Source organism: Oncorhynchus nerka, linkage group LG5 (assembly GCF_034236695.1).
Source record: "Oncorhynchus nerka isolate Pitt River linkage group LG5, Oner_Uvic_2.0, whole genome shotgun sequence".
Lineage (NCBI taxonomy): Eukaryota > Metazoa > Chordata > Actinopteri > Salmoniformes > Salmonidae > Oncorhynchus > Oncorhynchus nerka.
Window position 1 is genome coordinate 17482398 of NC_088400.1, and position 17575 is coordinate 17499972.

General features: G+C 46.0%; 1 protein-coding gene across 1 annotated transcript; it reads right to left on the bottom strand.

Annotated features, from left to right (window-relative positions):
* Nucleotides 1-1271: 1271 nt before the first annotated feature.
* On the bottom strand, nucleotides 1272-15671 carry gabrp (gamma-aminobutyric acid type A receptor subunit pi). Its single transcript, XM_065018422.1, has 8 exons — nucleotides 15554-15671; nucleotides 15097-15164; nucleotides 14786-15003; nucleotides 8236-8318; nucleotides 7659-7796; nucleotides 7292-7444; nucleotides 5708-5901; nucleotides 1272-5505 (listed from the first exon to the last, which is right to left on the bottom strand). The coding sequence occupies exons 1-8, from the start codon at nucleotides 15669-15671 to the stop codon at nucleotides 5179-5181; spliced, it is 1299 nt and encodes a 432-aa protein (XP_064874494.1). The 3' UTR covers nucleotides 1272-5178.
* Between the last annotated feature and the right edge of the window lie 1904 nt (nucleotides 15672-17575).

The window sequence follows — 17575 nt, forward strand, 5'->3', positions numbered from 1 at the left end:
CACTCAAGGATATTCAGAGACTTGTCCCGAAGCCACTCCTGCGTTGTCTTGGCTGTGTGCTAAGCTTCGTTGTCCTGTTGGAAGGTGAACCTTCAACACAATCTGATGTTCTGAGCGCTCTGGAGCAGGTTTTCATCAAGGATCTCTCTGTACTTTGCTCCATTCATCTTTGCCTCGATCCTGAATAGTCTCCCAGTCCCTGCCGCTGAAAAACATCCCCATCGCATGGTGCTGCCACCACCATGCTTCACCGTCGGGGTGGTGCCAGGTTTCCTCCTGAATGGAAGAAAGTCCCTGCAGCAATGTTCCAACACTTAGTGGAAAGCCTTCCCAGAGGAGTGGAGGCTGTAATAGCAGCAAAGGGGGGACCAACTCCATATTAACGCCCATGATTTTGGAATGAGATGTTCGATGAGCAGGTGTCCACATACTTTTAATCATGTAGTGTACATCAGTGTCAGATGAAGCCTTTGTCTCTGAAGAACAATAGTCCCACCATTTGATTCAGAAAGGTATTACACCTACTCTAAGTTAGGCTTACATGCTGACTAGACCGGGTGCATGTTGATTTTGTCCACTCACACCAGACGCCATCAGGACACACAGGTTGAAATATCAAAACAAACCCCAAACCATCTATATTAATTTGGGGACAGGTCGAAAAGCCTTAAACATGAACGGCAATTTAGCTGTTATTGTTGTTATTTTACCTGAAATGCATAAGGTCCTCTCCTCTGACATTTAATCCACAGATAAAAGGGTAAATATAGTTAAATATAGACTCTCCTTCTTCAAGGCTTTTTCTTCTTCTTTTGACTTTATATGGCGGTTGGTAACTAACTTTAAGGTGCATTACCACTACCAACTGGACTGGAGTGTGGAGCTCAGTTCATATTTCAATCACCCACGTGGGTATATGCTCCTAAAAACCAAGGAGGAGATGGCACGTGGGTATATGCTCCTAAAAACCAATGAGGAGGTGGCACGTGGGTATATGCTCCTAAAAACCAATGAGGAGGTGGCACGTGGGTATATGCTCCTAAAAACCAAGGAGGAGATGGCACGTGGGTATATGCTCCTAAAAACCAAGGAGGAGATAGCACGTGGGTATATGCTCCTAAAAACGAATGAGTAGATGGGAGAGTGTGGGTGCAATGATTGAATAACATGTATTTGTACATTTATTTTGCAATGTTCACGCACGCGACCCGAGCAGTGTGGTCAGTATGTCTGGATAGGCCTACTCACTATAGACAAATCACATTGAAATATATGGTCCACTATTTTATTGTTGCAAATTCACAAGACAAGCACAAGTACACAAATAAATAAATAATAATAAATAATATACCCATGATAAAAAAAATTACAGATACAAAAATGCATCCAAACTTTATGAAGGCCATTGAATGATAGGTTTGATCCAGTGTAGGGCAGTCCAGTGTAGGGCAGTCCAGTGTAGGGCAGTCCAGTGTAGGGCAGTCCAGTGAAGGGCAGTCCAGAGTGAGGCAGTCCAGTGTAGGGCAGTCCAGTGGAGGGCAGTCCAGTGGAGGGTAGTCCACAGTGAGGCAGGCCAGTGTAGGGTAGTCCAGTGGAGGGCAGTCCAGAGTGAGGCAGGCCAGTGGAGGGCAGTCCAGTGGAGGGCAGTCCAGAGTGAGGCAGGCCAGTGTAGGGCAGTCCAGTGGAGGGCAGTCCAGTGAAGGGCAGTCCAGAGTGAGGCAGTCCAGTGTAGGGCAGGCCAGTGGAGGGCAGTCCAGTGGAGAGCAGTCCAGTGGAGGGCAGTCCAGTGGAGGGCAGTCCAGTGGAGGGCAGTCCAGTGGAGGACAGGCCAGTGTAGGGCAGTCCAGTGAAGGGCAGTCCAGAGTGAGGCAGTCCAGTGTGAGGCAGTCCAGTGAAGGGCAGTCCAGTGTGAGGCAGTCCAGTGTGAGGCAGTCCAGTGTGAGGCAGTCCAGTGTGAGGCAGTCCAGTGTGAGGCAGTCCAGTGTGAGGCAGTCCAATGAGGGGCAGTCCAGTGTGAGGCAGTCCAATGAGGGGCAGTCCAGTGTGAGGCAGTCCAGTGAAGGGCAGTCCAGTGTAGGGCAGTCCAGTGTGAGGCAGTCCAATGAGGGGCAGTCCAGTGTGAGGCAGTCCAGTGTGAGGCAGTCCAGTGTGAGGCAGTCCAGTGTAGGGCAGTCCACTGTAGGGCAGTCCAGTGTGAGGCAGTCCAGTGTAGGGCAGTCCAGTGTAGGGCAGTCCAGTGTAGGGCAGTCCAGTGTAGGGCAGTCCAGTGTGAGGCAGTCCAGTGTGGGGCAGTCCAATGAGGGGCAGTCCAGTGTGAGGCAGTCCAGTGTGAGGCAGTCCAATGAGGGGCAGTCCAGTGTGAGGCAGTCCAGTGTAGGGCAATCCAATGTGGGTCAGTCCAGTGTAGGGTAGTCCAATGTGGGTCAGTCCAGTGTAGGGCAGTCCAGTGTGGGTCAGTCTAGTGTAGGGCAGTCCAGTGTGAGGCAGTCCAGTGTGGGTCAGTCCAGTGTGGGGCAGTCCAGTGTGGGGCAGTCCAGTGGCACCTCATCCCTATATACACACTTAGAAAAAAGGGTTCCAAAATAGTTACTTGGCTGTCTCCATAGAAAACCCCATTTCGGTTCCAGGTAGAACCCTTTTTGGTTTAAAAAAACAGAAATACCTTATTTAAATAAGTATTCAGACCCTTTGCTATGAGACAAGAAATTGAGCTCAGGTGCAACTTGTTTCCATTGATCATCCTTGAGATGTTTGTACAACATGATTGGAGTCCACCTGTGGAAAATTCAATTGATTGGACATGACTTGGAAAGGCACACACCTGTCTATATAAGGTCCCACAGTTGACAGTGCCTGTCAGAGCAAAAACCAAGCCATGAGAAGGAATTGTCCATAGAGCTCTGAGACATAATGCTTATGTTGAGGCAAAGATCTGGGGAAGGGTACCAACACGTTTCGGCAGCATTGAAGGTCCCTAAGAACACAGTGGCCTCCACCATTCTTAAATGGAAGAAGTTTGGATCCACCAAGACATTTTCTAAAAATGGGAGGTGACCAAGAACCCAATGGTCACTCTGACAGAGCTCCAGAGTTCTGCTGTGGAGATGGGAGAACCTTCCAGAAGGACAAAGATATCTGCAGCACTCCACCAATCAGGCCTTTACGGTAGAGTGGCCAGACGGAAGCCACTCCACAGTAAAAAGCACATGACAGCCTGCTTGGAGTTTGCCAAAATGCACCTAAAGACTCTCAGACCATGAGAAACAAGATTCTCTGTTCTGATGAAACCAAGTTTGAACTATTTGGCTTGAATGCCAAGCATCATGTCTGGTGAAGCATGGTGGTGGCAGCATCATGCTGTGGGGATGGTTTTCAGCGGCAGGGACTGGGAGACTAGTCAGGATCGAGGGAAAGATGAACAGAGCAAAGTCCAGAGAGATACTTGATGAAAACCTGCTCCAGAGCGCTCAGGACCTCAGACTGTGTCAAAGGTTCACCTTCCAACAGGACAATAACCCTAAGCACAGAGCCAAGACAATGCAGGAGTGGTTTCGGGACAAGTTCCTGAATGTCCTTGAGCGGCCCAGCCAGAGCCCGGACTTTATAACCTGATCGAACATCTCTGGAGAGACCTGAAAATAGCTGTGCAGCGATGCTCCCCATCCAACCTGACAGAGCTTGAGAGGATCTGCAGAGAAGGATGGGAGAAACTCCCCAAATACTTGTGTGCCAAGCTTGTAGCGTCATATCTAAGATGACTCGAGGCTGTAATCTTTGCCAAAGGTGTTTCAACAACGTACCGAGTGAAGGGTCTGAATTCTCATGTACATTTGATATTTCAGTTTTTTATTTTTTATACATTTGCTAATATTCCGAAAAATCTGTTTTTGCTTTGTCATTATGGGATATTGTGTGTAGATTGATGAGAAGAAAAGTTAACTATTTCATCCATTTTAGAATAAGGCTGTAATGTAACAAAATGTGTAATATGTCAAGGGATCTGAATACTTTCTGAATTAACTATACATGGAACCCAAAAGGGTTTACCAGGAACCAAAAAGGTTCTACCTTAAACCAATAAGGGTTCTTCAATGGCTCCTCCTATGTAGACAACTTAAGAACCCTTTAAAGTTCTAGCTAGCACCTTTTTTTCTAAGAGTGTAGTGCACCATTTTTGACCAGGGTCCTTCTCTATAGGTGTTGGTCAAAGTAATAAACTACATAGGGAAAAGGGGGCCATTTTGGACACAGTCCCTATATAGCGCACTACTGGGGTTTGGTCAAAATTAGTGCACCTCATTGGAAATAGGGGGCCATTCGGATCACATCAGATAATGAGAATCGTGAACTATTCAGATCAGATCAAGAGATGTATGCTATTCAGATCAGATCAAGAGATGCGTGCTACTCAGATCAGATCAAGAGATGCGTGCTACTCAGATCAGATCAAGAGATGCGTGCTACTCAGATCAGATCAGAGATGCGTACTGCTCAGATCAGATGAAGAGATGTGTGCTACTCAGATCAGATCAGAGATGTGTACTGCTCAGATCAGATGAAGAGATGTGTGCTACTCAGATCAGATCAGAGATGTGTACTGCTCAGATCATATCAGATGATTTGATGTGTGCTACTCAGATCAGATGAAGAGATGTGTGCTACTCAGATCAGATCAGATGAAGGGATGTGTGCTACTCAGATCAGATGAAGAGATGTATGCTACTCAGATCAGATCAGATGAAGGGATGTGTGCTACTCAGATCAGATGAAGGGATGTGTGCTACTCAGATCAGATGAAGAGATGTGTGCTACTCAGATCAGATCAGATGAAGGGATGTGTGCTACTCAGATCAGATGAAGAGATGTGTGCTACTCAGATCAGATCAGATGAAGGGATGTGTGCTACTCAGATCAGATGAAGAGATGTATGCTACTCAGATCAGATCAGATGAAGGGATGTGTGCTACTCAGATCAGATGAAGGGATGTGTGCTACTCAGATCAGATGAAGAGATGTGTGCTACTCAGATCAGATCAGATGAAGGGATGTGTGCTACTCAGATCAGATGAAGGGATGTGTGCTACTCAGATCAGATGAAGAGATATGTGCTACTCAGATCAGATGAAGGGATGTGTGCTACTCAGATCAGATCAGATGAAGAGATGTGTGCTACTCAGATCAGATGAAGAGATAGTAGAGCCAGTAGAAGACATTAATCGCCAGGAAGGTGAGGGGGAACATGGTGCGAGCATGGCGGTCGATGTTGTGAGGGTTCTCTACGCTAAACACAGACAACACACGCCGCGCCGCGTTCTTAAACGACGTCAGGCCACACCCCTTCTCCGGCTTCTTCTCTGTAGCCTCGGCCTCGCTGACACTCGTCCCCGATTGGTCAACAAGATCCTTTTGGGTGGAGCCTAGCTCCAGGACCTGATTTGGTTGGCTGGAGCTGACCACGGGCATGGTACCGTTTCCGTTGGAGTCATCAAACTCCTGAAGGAGCTCCTGAGGAGAAGAGAGACATTTTGTGTGTGGGGGGGAGTCTCATCTCAGAAATATGGTAGACAAGTACACATATAAACATACACACTCTGCATTGTTGGGGATGGACCCGTCACTGTTAGTCTGCACCTGTTGTTTACCAAGCTTGTGACAAATAGCATTTGATTTCATTTGACACACACACACTTTTCTCTATTTGACCCACCCTGTGTATGTCTCCTACGGTTTGGTGCCGCACGGTACAGAAGTGGGCGCAGGCGTACTCCAGCAGCGCCCCAAAGATGAAGGTGAAACAGATGCCCAGGTACACGTCTATGGCCTTGATGAAACAGTTGGCGTTGGGGAGAGAGGTACGGGTACCCATCATGAGAGTAGTCATTGTCAGTACTGTGGTCACACCTGGAGAATCATTATAATGACAGTCATAGTCAGCACTGTGGTCACACCTGGATGATCATTATAATGACAGTCATAGTCAGCACTGTGGTCACACCTGGAGAATCATTATAATGACAGTCATCGTCAGCACTGTGGTCACACCTGGATAATCATTATAATGACAGTCATCGTCAGCACTGTGGTCACACCTGGAGAATCATTATAATGACAGTCATCGTCAGCACTGTCGTCACACCTGGATAATCATTATAATGACAGTCATCGTCAGTTGTAATACACCTATTTTATTTCACCTTTATTTAACCAGGTAGGCTAGTTGAGAACAACTTCTCATTTGCAACTGCGACCTGGCCAAGATAAAGCATAGCAGTGTGAACAGACAACACAGAGTTACACATGGAGTAAACAATTAACAAGTCAATAACACAGTAAAAAAAAAGGGCAGTCTATATACAATGTGTGCAAAAGGCATGAGGAGGTAGGCGAATAATACAATATTGCAGATTAACACTGGAGTGATAAATGATCAGATGATCATGTACAGGTAGAGATATTGGTGTGCAAAAGAGCAGAAAAGTAAATAAATAAAAACTGTGGGGATGAGGTAGGTGAAAATGGGTGGGCTGTTTACCAATAGATTATGTACAGCTGCAGCGATCAGTTAGCTGCTCAGATAGCAGATGTTTGAAGTTGGTGAGGGAGATAAAAGTCTCCAACTTCAGCAATTTTTGCAATTCGTTCCAGTCACAGGCAGCAGAGTACTGGAACGAAAGGCGGCCAAATGAGGTGTTGGCTTTAGGGATGATCAGTGAGATACACCTGCTGGAGCGCGTGCTACGGATTAGTGTTGCCATCGTGACCAGTGAACTGAGATAAGGCGGAGCTTTACCTAGCATGGCCTTGTAGATGACCTGGAGCCAGTGGGTCTGGCGACGAATATGTAGCGAGGGCCAGCCGACTAGAGCATACAAGTCGCAGTGGTGGGTAGTATAAGGTGCTTTAGTGACAAAACGGATGGCACTGTGATAAACTGCATCCAGTTTGCTGAGTAGAGTGTTGGAAGCAATTTTGTAGATGACATCGCCGAAGTCGAGGATCGGTAGGATAGTCAGTTTTACTAGGGTAAGCTTGGCAGCGTGAGTGAAGGAGGCTTTGTTGTGGAATAGAAAGCCGACTCTTGATTTGATTTTCGATTGGAGATGTTTGATATGGGTCTGGAAGGAGAGTTTGAGGTCTAGCCAGACACCTAGGTACTTATAGGTGTCCACATATTCAAGGTGGATGGATGGATGGGTGGATGGATGAGGAATGGAACTTGCTTGTACTCTATACTCAAATGAATGAATATGTAAGTGACAGGATTAATACACACACACGCAGTGTGACTGACCGATGCAGGTGCGTGCAGGGACAGATGATTGGCTGATCCAGAAGGAGACCCAGGAGAGCACCACCAACAGAGTAGAAGGGGCGTATGTCTCCAGGATAAAGAACAACACGTTCCTACGCAGAGCAAAGTGGAGCACCAGCTTCGGGTACAGCCCTACATACATACACACACACACACACACACACACACACACACACACACACACACACACACACACACACACACACATGAACAGGTTACAAGCAGTTATCTGATTCTATAGTGTCGTATTTGCTGAGGTAGACCAGTTGACTGTAAGGTAAGTTATGTTTACTCGCGCGCACACACAGATACATGCGCACACACACACACACACACACACAGGTACCTGTCTCATAGACAGCCTCAGAAACAGATGTGTAGTAACTCTCAACACTGTACTGGGCAAGGCGCAGTGTGTCCAGACCCTTCACTGAGTCATTCCCTCTCGTCCAGTAGAATATTACATCCTGTAGGTTGTAGCCCCCTGGAAACACACACAATCACACACTTATCCTCCATGGACGTGTTTAACTATACTCGCACCAGAAGTCTCCACAAGAATAATAAACAAACAAACATTTGACCAAATGGTGACATTTTGTTAGTCCCCACGAGGTCAAAAGCAATTTTTCAGGGAGTGTAGGGTTAAATTTAACACTAAGGTTGGATTTAGTGTTCGAACTATGTTGAAGGTTAGGGTTAAGGTTAATGTTAGGGTAAGAGTACAGGTTAGGGATAGGGAAAATAGGATTTTTGAATGGGACTGAATTGTGTGTCCCCACAAGGTTAGCTGTACAAGACTGTGTCTATGTGTGTGTGTGTGTGTGTGTGCATGTGTGCGTGCATGCGCGTGTGCGCGCGTGTGTGTGTGTGTGCGTGCGTGCATGTGTGTGTGTGTGCGTGCGTGTGTGTGGGCTACTCACAGCTCTCCAGCTGCAGGGTGCACACCTGTCTGTCCATTGGGTACTTGGTCAGGTCCATGTTGCAGGCGATGGTCGCTGTTATTCTGTGATGGGGAGGGTGGGGAGATGGGGGTGGAGAGAGAAAGAAATGGAATGAGATATAGAGAGTGATAGATGCAAAGGTGGTGTGTAGACAGCTGGGCTATGGACAACCTGTTGATAGACAGCTGGGCTGTGGACAACCTGTTGATAGACAGCTGGGCTGTGGACAACCTGTTGATAGACAGCTGGGCTATGGACAACCTGTTGATAGACAGCTGGGCTATGGACAACCTGTTGATAGACAGCTGGGCTGTGGACAACCTGTTGATAGACAGCTGGGCTATGGACAACCTGTTGATAGACAGCTGGGCTGTGGACAACCTGTTAATAGACAGCTGGGCTGTGGACAACCTGTTGATAGACAGCTGGGCTATGGACAACCTGTTGATAGACAGCTGGGCTGTGGACAACCTGTTGATAGACAGCTGGGCTGTGGACAACATGTTGATGTACCTTACGGTCATCCAGTTGGAAAGGGAATGGTTTTTGCAGAGAGGGTTAGATGCGTAGGAATGGAGTCTACTCTTCGGGAGTATGAAATGGGTTTGTATGTTTATTGTTATGCCAGAGCCAATGTGGTCTGTTCAGAGTCGGCGAGGCTTGTGGATGGAGCTGATCTCTACACATAGAGATTGGCTGTGGGGCACCTTCAGCTCTATGGAGGTGAGGGTCCAACCTGGGCTACTGAGTTCCAGTGTAAAGACAAGACTCTTATCTTACACTGTAACACCTCAGCCAGAGAAGAACACACCCGTTTCCCTGGTAACGCTGTTGGACTGACCTGCTCACAGCCTGATGATGTGAGGCTGGTCGCTGTGCAGGTACACTGGAGATGTACAACAGGATTTGATGGTGGAGGATTGTGAGACCTCTTCAGTGGGAAATGAAGGACTCAGCTGTAGGATGTAGACAACTCTACTGTCCGTGGCTCTGCTGTTTCAATAGTAGAGTCCTCTGGTTACAAAGGGTCTGGGATGTAGTTAACTACCGTGGCACTGAGCCTGCACTCAGGGGGTGTGAAAGGGAGTGTTATGATGACAGTGTTATACAACATCTCTCTGTTAACATAGCCTGCTCAGATCTTCTGTTCCAGCCTAATATCTCCCTGAATGTCTCAACGGGAGGGGTCTCCAGGGGCCAGAGGTGTTCAGAGTCCACAGCTTCACCACCACCTGCTCCACTCAGCCACTGTACCCAGGAGGCTCTTTCCTCCTCACATTCACCGGCTCCAACAGAACCCAGACCTAGCCAGCTGTCAATCACTCTGCTGCCTTCTTCTTCCTTAATGTAGATTTCCACCGGCGGAAATACAGCTGTTCCTGAGTTAACCTCCTCTGAGACTGAGCTCCTCTCCCTCACTGTGACAGGTAACTGACCCAGACTTGTTTACTTTGTTTACTACAGACTGGTCGTAGTGCTGCTGATATTGGTGACGACCACCAGGGCCCTGTACTTCAACACCACCAGGGCCCTCCATCTGTACTTCAACACCACCAGGGCCCTCTATCTGTACTTCAACACCACCAGGGCCCTCTATCTGTACTTCAACACCACCAGGGCCCTCTACCTGTACTTCAACACCACCAGGGCCCTCCATCTGTACTTCAACACCACCAGGGCCCTCCATCTGTACTTCAACACCACCAGGGCCCTCTACCTGTACTTCAACACCACCAGGGCCCTCTATCTGTACTTCAACACCACCACGGCCCTCTACCTGTACTTCAACACCACCAGGGCCCTCTATCTGTACTTCAACACCACCACGGCCCTCTATCTGTACTTCAACACCACCAGGGCCCTCTATCTGTACTTCAACACCACCACGGCCCTCTACCTGTACTTCAACACCACCAGGGCCCTCTATCTGTACTTCAACACCACCACGGCCCTCTATCTGTACTTCAACACCACCAGGGCCCTCTATCTGTACTTCAACACCACCAGGGCCCTCTATCTGTACAACACCACGGCCCTCTACCTGTACTTCAACACCACCAGGGCCCTCTATCTGTACTTCAACACCACCACGGCCCTCTATCTGTACTTCAACACCACCAGGGCCCTCTATCTGTACTTCAACACCACCAGGGCCCTCTATCTGTACTTCAACACCACCAGGGCCCTCTATCTGTACTTCAACACCACCAAGGCCCTCTATCTGTACTTCAACACCACCAGGGCCCTCTATCTGTACTTCAACACCACCAGGGCCCTCTATCTGTACTTCAACACCACCAGGGCCCTCTATCTGTACTTCAACACCACCAGGGCCCTCTACCTGTATTTCAACACCACCAGGGCCCTCTACCTGTACTTCAACACCACCAGGGCCCTCTACCTGTACTTCAACACCACCAGGGCCCTCTATCTGTACTTCAACACCTCCAGGGCCCTCTATCTGTACTTCACCACCAGAAGGAAGAGGAGAGGAGGAAAGAGGAGGGGGAGAGTGTGGAGATGGTGTCCCTGTAGGGGCGAGCTGAGGCCGGGCCTAGAGAAGAAGAGGAGAGGAGGAAAGAGGAGGGGGAGAGTGTGGAGATGCTGTCCCTGCAGGGGTGAGCTGAGGCCGGGCCTAGAGAAGAAGAGGAGAGGAGGAAAGAGGAGGGGGAGAGTGTGGAGATGCTGTCCCTGCAGGGGTGAGCTGAGGCCGGGCCTAGAGAAGAAGAGGAGAGGAGGAAAGAGGAGTGGGAGAGTGTGGAGATGTTGTCCCTGCAGGGGTGAGCTGAGGCTGGGCCAGTATACCATGCATATCCCGTACTGGTGAAGGTGAACAATCTTTACAAGATACTTTTAATCATTGTGTTTAGTTGTGTACTGTGTATCACAGGCGGCTGGTGGCACTTTATTTGGTGAAGATGGGATCATAGTAATGGCTAGAATGGAATGGTATCAAACACATTTCCTTTGTATTTGATACTATTCCATTCATATACGTCTCTACAGCTAAACAACTGGACTGACCGCCTGCTCTGATTCTCAACATCTTAGCACACATGCACTCCCTCGTACACACACCCACACACACATACACACATCTACATACACACACCCACACACACATCCACACAGACATACACACATCCACACAGACATACACACACACACACACACACAGACATACACACATCCACACAGACATACACACACCCACACAGACATACACACAGACATACCACACATCCACACAGACATACACACACACACCCACACACACATACACACACCCACACACACATCCACACACATCCACACAGACATACACACATCCACATACACACACACACACAGACATACACACAAACATACACACATCCACACACCCACACAGACATACACACATCCACACATCCACATACACACACATCCACACAGACATACACACATCCACATACACACACACACACACAGACATACACACAAACATACACACATCCACATACACACACCCACACAGACATACACACATCCACACAGACATACACACATCCACATACACACATCCACACAGACATACACACATCCACACACACATATACATTCATGCTACACACACACATCACAACTGCTGTTACCAAACTCCTATTATACTGCTCACTTTATACACTTGCCCCCCCCCCCTTCCCTAATACACGTGTAAAATGTATAAGTCTATTGTACTGACATTTACTTTATGTTCATATTCTTATATTTGACTATTTATTGTTGTTGTTGCATCGTCTAGCATTTCGTTGGACAGTGTGTATCCCGTACATACAACTAATAACACTAGAAACTAGAAGATTTGAGCTTTTACACCTTTTATCATCTGTCGGTTTTTAAACTGCTTTATCTATAAAAAATCAAATAAAAACAGCATTTTCATGAAGAACTCTCCTGTCTTTTCAAGACGTTTGACTGACATGGTAAAGAAGTGATAAATAAGTTATAAGACATAAGCGGTTCATTTAGCTTGATGTATTCATGACATTTCCCAGTGGGATTTATCATAGTTTCATAACGCTCTATGACTACATTGACAAATGTTTATAAGTCAATTTAACACATAACACACATAATAACAACGATTTCATCTTCATTTCAGTAGTAAGCTGGTGCATGTCTGGTCAGTAACGTGTATAGTAGACTAAAGCATCGTGAATGGTGCATGTCTGGTCAGTAACGTGTATAGTAGACTAAAGCATCGTGAATGGTTCATGTCTGGTCAGTAACGTGTATAGTAGACTAAAGCATCGTGAATGGTGCATGTCTGGTCAGTAACGTGTATAGTAGACTAAAGCATCGTGAATGGTTCATGTCTGGTCAGTAGTAATATAATTATGATTTCATCATAGTAACAGTGTTGGTAATGATTGGTCAGTAACGTGTATAGTAGACTAAAGCATCGTGAATGGTGCATGTCTGGTCAGTAGTAATATAATTATGATTTCATCATAGTAACAGTGTTGGTAATGATTGGTCAGTAACGTGTATAGTAGACTAAAGCATCGTGAATGGTGCATGTCTGGTCAGTAGTAATATAATTATGATTTCATCATAGTAACAGTGTTGGTAATGATTGGTCAGTAACGTGTATAGTAGACTAAAGCATCGTGAATGGTGCATGTCTGGTCAGTAGTAATATAATTATGATTTCATCATGGTAACAGTGTTGGTAATGATTGGTCAGTAACGTGTATAGTAGACTAAAGCATCGTGAATGGTTCATGTCTGGTCAGTAGTAATATAATTATGATTTCATCATGGTAACAGTGTTGGTAATGATTGGTCAGTAACGTGTATAGTAGACTAAAGCATCGTGAATGGTGCATGTCTGGTCAGTAGTAATATAATTATGATTTCATCATAGTAACAGTGTTGGTAATGATTGGTCAGTAACGTGTATAGTAGACTAAAGCATCGTGAATGGTTCATGTCTGGTCAGTAGTAATATAATTATGATTTCATCATGGTAACAGTGTTGGTAATGATTGGTCAGTAACGTGTATAGTAGACTAAAGCATCGTGAATGGTGCATGTCTGGTCAGTAGTAATATAATTATGATTTCATCATAGTAACAGTGTTGGTAATGATTGGTCAGTAACGTGTATAGTAGACTAAAGCATCGTGAATGGTGCATGTCTGGTCAGTAGTAATATAATTATGATTTCATCATGGTAACAGTGTTGGTAATGATTGGTCAGTAACGTGTATAGTAGACTAAAGCATCGTGAATGGTGCATGTCTGGTCAGTAGTAATATAATTATGATTTCATCATGGTAACAGTGTTGGTAATGATTGGTCAGTAACGTGTATAGTAGACTAAAGCATCGTGAATGGTGCATGTCTGGTCAGTAGTAATATAATTATGATTTCATCATAGTAACAGTGTTGGTAATGATTGGTCAGTAACGTGTATAGTAGACTAAAGCATCGTGAATGGTGCATGTCTGGTCAGTAGTAATATAATTATGATTTCATCATGGTAACAGTGTTGGTAATGATTGGTCAGTAACGTGTATAGTAGACTAAAGCATCGTGAATGGTGCATGTCTGGTCAGTAGTAATATAATTATGATTTCATCATGGTAACAGTGTTGGTAATGATTGGTCAGTAACGTGTATAGTAGACTAAAGCATCGTGAATGGTGCATGTCTGGTCAGTAGTAATATAATTATGATTTCATCATGGTAACAGTGTTGGTAATGATTGGTCAGTAACGTGTATAGTAGACTAAAGCATCGTGAATGGTTCATGTCTGGTCAGTAGTAATATAATTATGATTTCATCATGGTAACAGTGTTGGTAATGATTGGTCAGTAACGTGTATAGTAGACTAAAGCATCGTGAATGGTGCATGTCTGGTCAGTAGTAATATAATTATGATTTCATCATGGTAACAGTGTTGGTAATGATTGGTCAGTAACGTGTATAGTAGACTAAAGCATCGTGAATGGTGCATGTCTGGTCAGTAGTAATATAATTATGATTTCATCATAGTAACAGTGTTGGTAATGATTGGTCAGTAACGTGTATAGTAGACTAAAGCATTGTGAATGGTTCATGTCTGGTCAGTAGTAATATAATTATGCAATAACACATGAGGGGGTGTGGTATATGGCCAATATACCACAGCTAAGGGCTGTTCTCAGGACACAGCCCTTAGCCGTGGTATATTGGCCATATACCACGAACCCCCAAGGTGCCTTATTGCTATTATGAACTGGTTACCAACGTAATTAGAGGAGTAAAAATAAATGTTTAGTCATACCCGTGGTATACGGTCTGATATACCACGGCTGTCAGCCAACCAGCTCAAACCACCCAGTTTATAATAATATAATAATACATGCCAGTAAGCTGACGCTTTTATCCAAAGGCGAATCACAGTCAGGCATACATTTTTTACGTACGGGTGGATTCCTTGGCATTGCAAGCGCCATGCTCTAGCGACTGAGCCACAAGTACACAGGACACTAGTACGCACCGTAGAGCATAGAGAACGGTCCCGTTGCTGAAGATCCGTATGAGACGGTTCTCCATGGTGACGTCATGCAGGAAGGAGCGTTTGGAGTCTGGAATGAAGGTGTCTGGGATCCAGAGGAGGGAGACTAGTCGTCCATCCACACTCACACTCTCATTCCCTGGGAACACCAGTCGGGAGTCCCTCCAACGCTGACGCAGGAAGATAGTGGCTGTGTAGTCCTGAGGACAAGGTGAGTGATGTACACATTAAAACAGACATTCATGGCAAGCAGACCCAAACACACACACACACACACACAGGTTCAACATTACCATATTGATTTCTGAGATGGCATCAATGCTGGCGATATCCAGACTCATCCCAATCTCAACAGGGCCCTCTGGAGAGGGAGAGGAGAGAGATACTGTTATAGCACTTCATTAGTTTGTTTGTGTGTGTGTGTGTGTGTGTGTGTGTGTGTGTGTGTGTGTGTGTGTGTGTGCGAGAGAGCGAGAGAGAGAGAGTGTGTGTGTTAACTCTTGTCACCATTGAAGTAGGGTCAAATGTAGTGGTTATATCCCTTCATTAGTTTGTGAGTGAGTGATTGAGTGAGTGAGTGAGTGAGTGAGTGAGTGAGTGAGTGAGTGAGTGAGTGAGTGAGTGAGTGAGTGAGTGAGTGAGTGAGTGAGTGAGTGAGTGAGTGAGTGAGTGAGTGAGTGAGTGAGTGAGTGAGTGAGTGAGAGAGAGAAAGTAGAAAGAGAGAGCGAGCGAGAGTGTGTGTGTGTTAACTCTCCTCACCATTGAAGTTGGGCCTCATGTAGCGGTTATATCCCTTCATTAGTTTCTGGATGGTGGGATGCAGCTGGGAACCATTCGAGTACTCCCAGTGGTGACTCTCATGGAGCATACATCCACTGTAGGAGAGAGAGAGAGAAGAGGTGGAGGTGAGAAGAGAAGAAGAGAGGTGTGGAATATGAGCTAGCCACCTGTAAGGTCAGTAACTGTGACATTAATGCCAATATGAGAACCACTGTGTATTCAAATCCTTCCATATAATCTCCTGATTCTCCCTGACCCATGACCCCTAACTTCTCACCTCTGAGTTAGGACCATGCCCAGGGTCAGGAAGGTCAAAGGGTGGGTAGGTATCATGATCAGGCTGTCAAAGGTCACCAAAGGTCAGCAGCTGTGGACGGAGATAGAGATAACAGAGCTGAGAAATAGGAAGTGAATGAGTCTACTGGTTTTCTTGCTAGATATACAGACAACATGTTGATTATTACTCAACTAGGGGCATATTCATTAGAATTGGGCGATGCTACCAGTTTCAGACCGTTATCTTCCTTTTAGTGCCTGGTGTTGTTATAGCCCTGGTCCTTAAAGGAAAGGTTTGGCATGTTGTATTTATTTGATTTCATGTTTTCATGTGTATCTGAGTTATTGGCGTTCAAGCAGGTAGAAATCCGTCCGGTATGACGTAGCACCGTGATACAGTCCCTCCCTCCCTCCCCCACTCCCTCCCTCTCCCACTCACAACCTGGAGAACATCACCTGACCAGATCATCTCTGGGTCATTTCTAGGTTTTCATGTGTATCTGAGTTATTGGCGTTCAAGCAGGTAGAAATCCGTCCGGTATGACGTAGCACCGTGATACAGTCCCTCCCTCCTCCCTCCCTCCCCTCCCTCCCTCCCTTGCTAAAGTGTATATGTCGAGGAAATGGGACTATTTTCCTCGAAAATACGTTATGTCACGATTTCAAAGCTATACAATATTTCCGATAGCAAGTTAATTATCTCACATCTAGGAAAAGATTGGTACTAATGTTTTGTTTTTTGAGCTGATGGCCCATAGACTCCCATTCAATTCAATTCAATTCAATTCAATTCAATTCAAGGGGCTTTATTAGCATGGCTAAGCTCTAGAGATCCTCTGTGGAGATGGGGGAACCTTCCAGAAGGACAACCACCTCTGCAGCACTCCACCAATCAGGCCTTTATGGTAGGGTGGCCAGACGGAAGCCACTCCTCAGTAAAAGGCACATGACACCCCACTTGGATTGTGCCAAAAGGCATCTAAAGATTCTCAGACCATGAGAAACAAGATTCTCTGGTCTGATGAAACCAAGATTGAACCTGAATGCCAAGCTTCACCTCTGAAGGCAACCTCGCACCATCCCTAATGTGAAGCATGGTGGTGGCAGCATCATGCTGTGGGGATGTTTTTCAGTGGCAGGAACTGGGTGACTAGTCAGGATCGAGGCAAAGATGAACAGAGCAAAGTACAAAGAGATCCTTGATGAAAACCTGCTCCAGAGCACTCCGGACCTCAGACTGGGGCGAAGGTTCACCCTCCAACAGGACAACAACCCTAAATACACAGCCAAGACAACACAGCAGTGGATTCGGGACAAGTCTCTGAATGTACTTGAGTGGCCCAGCCAGAGCCCAGACTTGAGCCCAATCCAACATCTCTGGAGAGACCTGAAAATGGCTGTGCATCGACGCTCCCCATCCAACCTGACAGAGTTTGAGAGGATCTGCAGAGAAGAATGGGGAAAACTCCCCAAATACAGGTGTGCCAAGCTTGTAGCATCATACCCAAGAATATTTTATGCTGTAATCGCTGGCAAAGGTGCGTCAAAAAAGTACTGAGTAAAGGGTCTGATTACTTATGTAAATGTAATTTTTCCACCCCCAAAAATGTAGCTAACATTTCAAAAAGCCTGTTTTTGCTTTGTCAATATTGTGATGTCATTGTGGGGTATTGTGATGTCATTATGGGGTATTGTGCGTAGATTGACGAGGAAAAA